At 37.6% G+C, this 10,905-nt stretch overlaps 1 protein-coding gene across 1 annotated transcript in view; it reads right to left on the bottom strand.

Annotated features, from left to right (window-relative positions):
- Positions 1-4,172: 4,172 nt before the first annotated feature.
- LOC104517066 (teneurin-2-like) overlaps positions 4,173-10,905 on the bottom strand; it is a gene marked incomplete at its 5' end in the record, with an annotated part of 37,623 nt that continues 30,890 nt past the window's right edge. Inside the window, 3 exons of the mRNA XM_010161615.1 lie at positions 4,173-4,459; positions 5,962-6,162; positions 10,145-10,339. Coding sequence (XP_010159917.1) covers positions 4,173-4,459; positions 5,962-6,162; positions 10,145-10,339 — 683 coding nt within the window. The remainder of the gene's footprint in view (positions 4,460-5,961; positions 6,163-10,144; positions 10,340-10,905) is intronic.

Here is a 10,905-nt window from a genome sequence, read left to right as displayed (position 1 = left end):
AGTGGCAGATCCCTGCCTCTGGACTTAGACTTCAAAAAACAGTACCAAGCCCAGGAAGCAATGTTAGATTTACTGTTGGACTAGATGATCTTAAGGGTCTTTTCCAACCTAAGTGATTCTAAGAGAAGTCTGCAGAGACACACACATCACCCCTGTTCGTATTCTGCCTAGCAGGTCGACAGCTGGAGGTGCGGCTTCTATGGCTGTCAAAGGGGGTTATAGCTCATTTGCACTGAGAAATAAAGGAACAGAAAAGGTAAGAAATGTCTTGATTGTAATGTGCAGCAGCGTACCCATATTATAAAACAGCCTTGACTACAACCTTCTGCCACTTTCTGTCTGAAAGCAGGCATGCTTAGCCTACCTCTAATGGAGGACATGAGCAGATAAGAGCAAGGCTTTGTGAATATGACAGGCAACTACAAAGAAACCCTCATATATCGACTTCTGGTAAAGGCTCACCTTACAAGGTACATCTGCAGACTTTTAAATTTTGCTCGTAAATATTTAGGATTAAATCCTGGTTTCACTGGTCTCACAGTGAAATTTTTACCAGTGACTTAAAAACAGTCATATTTCATGCTGCAGGGATATGAACTACAGGTGGAATTACACTTTGAAATGGTATTTCTGACTGTTTCTTAAGACCGCTGTATATATCACACTGTCCTTAGTATACTATCCTGACAGCTTATATGGAGAACATTGTTCTTATATGGAGAACACAAGAGTTTTAAAAAACAGTTTTAAACATTCAAATGTTACTTTCAGTGAAAGTAACAGATCTGTTTTATAAGAGCATGCTTTAACAACACTCAGATGATTCAAGGAAAAGTTAAATCCTCCATCTTAAAATCCTGGCGTGAAATTGGTTCAAGATTCAGCAACTGCTGTATCTTAGTCTTTCTCTTTGTTATTAGTTTTCCAATATTTTTTTCCTCATCTAGATTACCCTCTATTATTTAGTTATAACTTCCTCCATAATTGCAATCAATGAATAGTAATCACTTAATAAACATATCCTGACAGGTCTATTTTTGCACTGGGAAAAGATTAATTTTCTTTATCATCACTCCAGTAAGCAATTTTTCTTCTTACCTGAAGTAGCTAAGTGAAACGTAGTGCCTGGTGTATAGTTCTGCTCTGCTACGTACAGCATTTGAGCAAGGCCAGACACCTCTCCTTTAATTTTCTATTATTTGGATATAGATTTATCAAAGTCTGTGTAACTTGGAATTTGCATTCACTGATTTTTAGACATAATTCTATTGCTGCACATAGGTAAAAGCTTCTTTGCACAAACAGCTTGTTAACACTAAGCTAACAGTGCCATTCTGGGAGACATTTCAGAGTGCTTTCCTTAAAATGCAGGTAATGCAGAAAGAAAATACATTTTTGTTCAAGTTTTTGAGCTTCGATACTCCACATCAAAATGCCAAAGAGTGTGCATTCTGTCAACTACCTCTGAAGTCCTAATTTGTTATTAAGTAGAATAAAATATCCTAAATGAACTTGGATACCTGCAGGTTGCTATAATTATTTCTTTTCCACTGCCATGTAAATATAATACACAAAACTGGTAAAGAAACACAAAAGAAAATGGATTTTGGTTTATATATAGAAACCTGTATTTTTCCTCACAAATTACATTAGTTTGTTCTAAGTGGGCTTGGCCTAAAGTCACTGGGATCAAAGCAAGTTTTTCTACTGACTTCAACAGATTTCAGACTAGAAGGAGGAATAAATGGAAAGTCAGAGTACATAAACCTTCCTACTTTCAACCTCACTCATAGGCTGTTTCACTCTGGTCTGGCCTTTGCCTTTGGACAAACAGACTGTGCCCTTTGACAGGTACCTTCCAAAGAGAACTAGAACAATGGCTTTGGATTAAAAACTAAACTGAACTAAAATAATTTTTAATTAAAAACCTAAGTTTTGAATCCATCAAATTTGCTTTCCTGAATATTATCTTTTTAGGCGGACAATCCTTAGTGAGTAATGGTCACATGAGGTCTCTCAACCTTTCAGTTGAAAGCTACATTGTAAAGAGAGTACTCTAAATTAAAATGAGTTTCTGTAAAATATAAGTACACTTTAGTTCTCCACACTAACATTCACAACATCTTGAGCCATTCACCCTTGTTCCAAAGTACCAATTCTCTCTAAGGACAAATTTTCCAGTGGTAACTTCTAGAATTTTTTGTACAAATACCGAGAAAAATCAGTTTTACCATCGTTATCCTCCAAACTTCCTGTTTAAGCCCCACGTAACACAAACCAGTGGGTTCAAGCTGACCTGTCCGCCTGAACTGAATTCTATTTCTGGCATCATGCTTTGTGCTTTTGTGAATGTGCTTAATTGCTAGCTGAGGTGAAACCATGACAATTATACACATCAATAATAGGGAAATTATTTCCTTCAGAGCTCTGGAAGTTAGACTAAAAATTCTCACTTCGGAGTTCAGTAGTTCAGCTTGTAATTTTCAGAATTCTTTTAAGGTATCAGCACAAGGCATCTTTTTGTGTGCACAGTAAGGAAGACTTTAAATACACTAATTATTTCTAAACATAGGCATATTAATAAAGCAAAACAAATTTTGCACAAAGCAGCAACTTTTAAAATAAGCAATTATTATGCAATTTAATGCAAAAAAAAAAAAAAAAGGCATTTTGTAAAGATCTGGGAAGTACTTAATATGAAAACAAAATGCCTGGATTAATCCAGCAGAGATATGTTGATACCATGGAATTCAGAAAGCAATTGTGAAAGAACACTCTGCCTCTATGCTGGTGACAAAGTGTTCAGTCATAAAAGCTTTGATTTAAATCATAAATTTAAATCATCAATTAGCATAGTGTGGTGGAAGCATGCAGCACCACAACATCAAAGGATATGCCCCGAAAATATCTAGATTTTTTCCCCCCTCCCCTTCTCTCCAATAAGAGGATGCTTTTAATTTCCAACCCATGTGTATCAGAAATGGTTTGTATATCCAGGGAGAAATCAGAGGGGAATGAAAAAGAAAAACAGCTTGAGGGATGCAAGAATCTCAACATACTTTTAAGTAAAAAAATAACAATTCACTTGTAATAGGACTGTCCCATTAGGGTCCCTGATTGCCATGAAAAATCTCAACTGACCTACTCTGTTTCTTTGTTAAATTTAACACTTTAGGATAATTAAACCAATATGACCTTGGATCTGGACTCACTAAGTTTCTTTTAAGGTATGCCTCACAGTCCTCCAAAAATTCATCGGAGAAAAACACTCTCGCTAGAACTTCACGTTGTCTCAGCAGATGGATACTTTGGTTCCAGATAATTTTGTTCAGACTCCTCGGAAGAGAAGTGACCAATCAGAATTCCCCATTTTTTGATTAGAGCATAGGGAAAATAACAAATTTTTCTTTCGTTTTCAGTAACTTCACAAAATAATCCAAATACACTACCTGACTGCTTGTAGAGACAAAATAAAGAACTTCATTTCGGAACAATTAATTCCTCTTCAGAATACATTTTCAAGCACGGTAATTGAGAGGATCGAACATCATTGCTTTGTGTAAGTATAACCTTTTTGAACTTCCCAGGCTGACACATCACAGCTGAGAGGCAATCGTGTTAGTCACGGCACTCTGCGTGATGCCAGTGCTGCACTGAGGAGCATGCTATTAGGAAAGGGTACAGCAGCATGCTGCACTACCGACGGGGCCCTCCCATGCTGGGACTGTCTATATGCAAACACCATGCCCACTGTCACAGCACAACACAGGAGAATGCTAGGGAGCTATTTCTGTAACACCAGGAACACTTATTCCTCCACAACTCGACCCCTGCTCTGTCTGCTGATGCTGGTGATGTGTTTCAGATGTGATGTATAATAGCAGGAGAGCACTGATGCATCAGACCAGGAAATTAAAAAAGATGCCATTCACACAAAGGAATGTTTAGTTAAGTTTGAAAATCTTGGCTCAGATGACACCGTGATGGACCATTTGTTACATCTTTACTTACTAATGTTCATTTGCTGAGGAATTTGTTGTTGGTTTGTTGTGTGGGGTTTTTTTCCCCTCTACAAATCAGTTTGTTACTGATTTTAAATGATTCGAAGAGCTCATCTGCATTTCACCCAACACATTTTGAGTCAGAGCGAATATCTGAAAGCACTAGGGTCCTTAAAGGAACAGCCTATTACAGTACACAACAGTAACTATGTTTCTACGATTTATGAAAAGAAAGCAATATGTGCCTGTTTCGGTGCCTGTCGTTTGCCTACCAATGGTGCAGTGCTCCCCATTCCAGCCCTCTCTGCATTCACATTTCCCATCTTTACAAGTTCCGTGCTCCGTGCAACGGGGATGACACACACGCTGGTCACAGGCCACTCCTGTCCACCCTTCTTCACAGCGACATGCTCCGCCAATGCACACCCCGTGGGTGCCACAGTCCACGGAGCACACTTCTGGGAGGAGAAAAGAGTAAGGATTAGAGCTGGCTTACGTCAGCGGCAACGGGGCAGAAGCAGCGACTAGCCACCAAGGGAAGAGTGAGTACAAGAGGTATTCTCCTCCTGAAAAGTAGCTGCTCTCAAAAGCTGGCCTGTTCATATTCTGATCAAAGCCAGCATTAAACTTTTGCTTGAAAGCAAACTAGATCATATTAAAAAGCTGTTGAAAAATAATCTGCTACTGCCCGCTGGACAGAGGGCTGTGGAGCTGCATCCTCCGCTGAGATACAAACGAGTTTCAGGGGCAGCTTCGTCGACCCCTGTCACATTGCAGGAAGGGAGCACGTAGCTGTTTTCCTTGAATCTGGACCTTTGGTGATTTCGACACAGACACTGATCTGCTACGAACGAGACCGAAGCTCACCTACGCTCATCCGGCAGAGAACGGTGACGACCACAGTCACTAGGGCTCTAGTAGTGCCGGCTGAAAGACACTTTCAAGGGATAGATTTCGGAATCTTGCTACTAACATGGTCAGTTATCAGGTGTCTGACTCCAACGATTGTACCGCTCTCTGCCAGCGGAAGGTGCAGAAAGGAGAGGGGTCTTTTGCCTCAGGCATCAGCAAAGGAATTGACAGGGAAAGTCTCATTCATGAATTTTTCTGGCTGGTGATGCATGAAGCAGAAAAAACACATCTTGATATTCATTTCACTGGTGGGATATTCTAAGTCATTAATCTCGAGAAATAACTGAATAAGTGTGAAAAATGTAAATTTTATTTTGAGAGAGTTGCTTCTGGCCTACAGCTCCGTCTCAAGGTTCAGCTTACGATGTAAATGCACCCAGTATTTTTTCCCCACAAATAGAACATTTGCTGTCTTGTCAAAACGGGTTTTATATTTTTTTTTCTCTTTAGCTCCTTCTGTTAGAATAATCGCGTGAAATTTTTTTAGCTCACACTTTTGTGCCTGCTTATTAGTGTCTCTTGCTCTAAAATTACTTTTTAAATATTCCATGCTCTAAAATTATTTTTTAAATATTCCATGCACAACTGAAAAGAAAAAAAACCAGCCTTTACTTGAAAAGAGATTTTCTGGTTTGTGATGTTTTTCATGAATGAGCAGCATATTGATGAGCAGTGAAGCAAACACCAAAAACATACTTAACATTCCATTCCTCAAATGTTATAAACATATTTAGAAATTACGTATTTACAGTTGGGAAGGAGATGCGAACTGCTTTAGTAACTTTTTCAGCCCAAACAGGGGTCAATATTAGAACAAAATACAAACGCCTAACCTGCATCCCCCTCACCACCCAGCTGACAGCCCCAGCATGTCACAAGAAATAGCATCCAAGATACATACACGCTTCTGCCCCACATAATTAAAGAGCAACAAGCATGTTCCAAAGACAATTTTCTAAATTATTTGCATTTCAAAGTTGCCATAGGTATTAACATTTTAACAAAATAGGGACATGATTGCCAAATCAGGAAACAGTATTTTCCTTACCAACGGAGCAGTCAGGACCCATCCAGTTGGGATCACAGCTACAAAGACCCGTGTCAGACAGGTAGGTACCGTGCCCACTGCATTGGTCTGGACACTGGGCTCTGGGAAGCTCACAATTAATTCCACCCCAACCCGGGCTGCAGAGACACTCTCCATTCACACAGACTCCGTGGTTGGAGCACGTTGGATCTAAGCAATCAACTACAGAAGAAAACACAATGTAGAGAAAGGTCACTTCACATGATATGATGTTTGGGAAACATGTAGATGCGTGTCCTGAAGAGTTAATATTACTGCAATAAATAAAGCAAATTGACGCAGTTGTTCAAGTCATAGTAACACCTGGTCTGAGAATGGGAAAGTGTGAAATAATTTGTGTTTTACATTATCTCCAAATAAAACCAGGTGTGGCTGCACCATGAAAGCTGGCTGCTGGAATGCTGTGGTGGGAAGCACAAAGACTGAAAAATGACACTTAAATATACATAAGAAGAGTTCCAAACACACGCCTTCACCTGGAGACATTTCTTCTGAAATACACTGAAGTTTCAAAGACTCACGTACTACATTTTCGTAACAAAATAAATTAAAAAATCCCTGAATAAATTCCACTCTTTAAAGGATATTTTGCTTTGGAGTATCCTCATCAATACTGCTATTATTACTATTCAAATGCTACAGCATTGTGGAATAACATTATGATATCGACTTTAAGTACCTAGAAGTCAAAATATCAGTGCCTTTCAGCTTCTTTTAGACTCCTAAATTATTAAGGCACTTCTGAACATTTGATTCATGGTCCATTAGCATCTGAGCTGTGAAACTGAGAGTCGTAGTTACTTCAACCCATATCCTAACCAGCCAGTAATTCCTCTTAAAGAAATAAAGAAAAACAGATTTAGAGATAGATTTCTTATTTTCTCAATCCAGAAACAACAGACTATAAAAGTGAAAATAGTTATGATGGAAAATCAGCCAATGAAATTTCAGTTGCTATTTCAATATATATCATGAATTTGTATAAGTATACTATGCTCTACCACAAATACCAACATAGAGGCTTTACCAACTGCTTTTTACTGTGGAATTGAGGGCCAAGGCCGAATTCATGTCCTAAATAAAACGAATTCATCTCATGACTGGCATATATTACCTCACAACAGAAAGACCAAGAATGATTGGCATTCTCTCTTGCAGCTGCAGGAAGATCTGAGTTTATAATGAAAGTGATTTATCTCTCATCTTTTCCAAATCGATCCTTCTAAATTAAGGCAGAGACATTTTCACTCTACCTTATGTGAACAATACTTGATCTTTCAAATCTCAACTTTTCTATAAACACAGAGTCTTGTCAAATTATTTTATGTAGTTGCAGAACATTTAAGGTAAGCACATAGATTAAACAAAACAGAGAGGATTGAGGCAGGCACATTGAGAGATGCAGTAAGAGGAGTTATCAGAATAGTTTTGATTTTAATTCAGATTTCAGTAGTACAGGAATATATTTCTTACAAAATTTTCATTTTAATGATGACTTTTGCTATAGTGGGTTTTTTTTGTTTGTTTGGTTGGGTTTTTTTAAGATTTAGTGCTTAGTTAGTTGGACCTGAAAATATTACAATTCAATTTTGGATTCATGGGTAAACCAAGATTGTTTTGTGGTTCAGCTCAGATATGTTTTGATACATTCAGAAATCGTTTTACAATTATCCAGAATGCTTGTCCTGTAGTCTTATTCCTCCTTGGTGCTTAACAAAATTAGAAGCTGTCCAAAGTTTAGAATATGTCTTTCACAGTATTTCTGTTGAACATGACAGACACAGAGCTGTGAAATAATAATCGGTTTGAATAAAGAAATAATGAACACAAAGATTTAGGTCAATTTACTTTTAGTGTGAAGGTTACTTTTTTGCCCTAAATTTAGTCTATTCTAACTTTTTTTAGATGGTGATATTTTAACGGAAAATGTAAAAGGGTAATATGTGTATAACATTGTATGGGGCTGGACAGCTAGCTTTAGGAGATATTGGTGAGTCCTAATGTACTCTCCATGTCAGAAATGTATCATCTTCCTTCTCAAATGAAAGTACTAATGAAAGCAATGTAGAGCATATGAAAAACCCCACCTTTTGCTGCAAAATTACCTGTGTTTCCTCTTTGTTGAATTACAGTATTCATGCAGCTGAGACTTACTTACACAGAATAAGCCTATCAATACCCCTAAGCCCTCCATCTCCCTTGTTTTATAGAGTAACACCCTAACCTCCTTTGTTCTAGACAAACATACTTTATAGCTGTTTTGTTCTACCATATGGGTAAGTAATAGCTTTCAAAGTTTAAACTGAAAAAAGTTTTTACTTTGAACTCAAATCTTGTTCTATTTTAATACATGCTCTTAGAGTTACCATCTTGGGCCAGATCCTCAGCTGTTAAAATTAGTGTAACGCGATTACCTGCAATAGAACTACACTGGCTTACGCTGCAAAGGTTCTGGCCCTGAGTCTTTAGATTGGTTTACAATGGTATTTAGTAAGGATTTATAAATGGATCTGCTTTGGTGTTTAAACAAAGGAGAACACGCCTTAGCAAGTAAGTATGAGTTCTATGATAGAACCCAGAGCCCCTTGGCAGCTCAGATCATTAGAGCTCATTTAGTATTGGGCCCTCTGTAGATTTGACAAAAAAGCTACTGAAAACAATTTATATCCCTAAGGACAAAAAAGGAGGTCAAGGAGTTTTCTGAACAATATGTACCATAAAACCCCAAAAGAGCCATGAATTACACTTAGAAAGTTGAATGTCATTGAAAAATGACTCAACCATGAAGTTGACAAGAAAACCACCCTTAACTTAACCTAATTTGGCAATTTCACTTGTCTCCCCCTAAACCAGATTGAATGAAACCTGCCAAATACGCCACTTCATCTTGTGTGCAAATTTGTTAATAGAAAAACAGTGTTTATGCTGCAAAAATTGTGCATCACAAGTATTGATTTTGCTGCCACTTTCATTTCAGGTAAATTGTTTTAACAATATGACCGTGATGAATATCAGAAATAAAAAGCTAATGGGAAGAAAAAAATGCTGACCCATTTGTTATAATTCAATATCCTAGTTGGAAAACAGCAAATGAATCAACCTTCACCATTCCTTTTGGAAGCTCAAATCAGTAGAGGAGATTTCATGTATTACATACATAAATACAGATGTATTTGTTTCTATCATTCTACCATTGGAGTGGTGGAATTTTAATTAATGCAAAAGCTTTACACGAGATGAGATGGTTATCTGTGATTGGAAAGACACCATTTCATACTACACTCTTTTTCCCATAGCTCCTGAATTAATCTGAGAAATATATACAGCAGAAATGGAATTTAGCATAGAAACACGATGGTTGTGTTTTATTTATTTGTAAAGTAATTAATTGACTTATTTACTGTGCAGTGGTGTATGCAAAAAGTTGTTTTAACCTTTCTTGTCATGTTACTGGCCCCTTCCACTCTACATTTTCTAACAGAAAACACTGTCAATAAACCAAGTATTGAGCTTAATCTATGACCACATTTTGCATGGGTTATTTCGTTCTACATACACAAGGAATGGGACATTTTCAGCATGAAGAGCTTTTCTGCATTTAAAGGACAGTTATCGTTCGTGTGCACCATCTACCTTTCTTTAATCCCATATGATTGCAGCTAACAGGAGTAAATTGCCCTCCATGCAGTCTGTAAGTAACATGGATACCTAATTTTTTCAATTTTGTGTCATCAACTTCTGTCTTAATAGTGACCGATATGTTTGCTTTGTGTGGAGCTGCAGCTATACAATTTTGTCTACTGCTGCTCCTTTTTCCTCCGAGTTTCACAGCTAAATTGTTCAATAAATATAATTCATAAAAAAAGATTCATCTTCACTCTTCAGCAAAGGAATTATTCAGGTGTACTTGTGGCAGACATTCTTAATACTGTAAAACAATGTATACAGAAGGTCAGAAGTTTTGACTGAACATTAATAGATCAGTAAAATTGTGAAGGACTACCTTTTTACACCTCTTTTACAATATGCTGGTGCAGGAGTTTTACATTTAAATTGTTATTCTGTTCTTTCCTTTTGTCCTACCCATTAAACAACTCCAACACCCAGAAAACAAACTCACAACCCAGAAAAAAAAAAGTCCTACCTTCTTCACAGTTTTCCCCTTTATAGCCAACAGAGCAGACACAGTTCCCTTCGATGCAGGAACCATGACCTCCGCATGAGGGATCAATACACTGGCTGATGGGTACATCACATTCTGGACCTTTCCAGCCACTGTAGCATAAACAGGTGCCTTTAGAGTATTGACCATTGCCACTGCACAGAACTGGGCAGGCAGCTGCAAAATTGAATGAAAGAAAAACAGCATGCAGGGTCATACATGTATTCACATAAAAGTGCACTAAAAATCACTACCAGATATTTAAACATATATTCAAATATGTTAATTTACTGGGGAAAAAAAATCTAACATAATTCGCAGTAGTTCAGTTCTTCATTGCCCAAAGAAATAATTTTATTGTTATTTACTAAGGCACATATGTTGGGCATTCTAAGAATACAGCTACTATTCTTTATAGACTATTAATGATGTTTGGGGGAACTAATGAGCTAGTGTGAACAGGTTTGAGTCTGACGTTACTCTGCTTTGTTCCACTAGGTAACATCCAGTTTTCACAGACAGCAGAACACAACACATTCAGTCCCCAGAACATTCTACGATACAGCATCTTTCTTCTTCCATAACACTTCTTAAATGTGATGTCCCCAAATTTTTTTAGGCCCTTTGACTTGGGGTTTTTTTTCAGTGTAGGAATCTTGAACACCAGAATAACACAAGCTTTCATCTACAATAAATGCACCTGCTGAACCTTGTCTTCCCAAATCCCAGAGTGACTGCTTTTA

Source organism: Eurypyga helias, unplaced genomic scaffold, assembly GCF_000690775.1.
Source record: "Eurypyga helias isolate BGI_N326 unplaced genomic scaffold, ASM69077v1 scaffold35880, whole genome shotgun sequence".
Classification (NCBI taxonomy): Eukaryota; Metazoa; Chordata; class Aves; order Eurypygiformes; family Eurypygidae; genus Eurypyga; species Eurypyga helias.
This window is presented reverse-complemented; position numbering and strand designations above follow the sequence as displayed.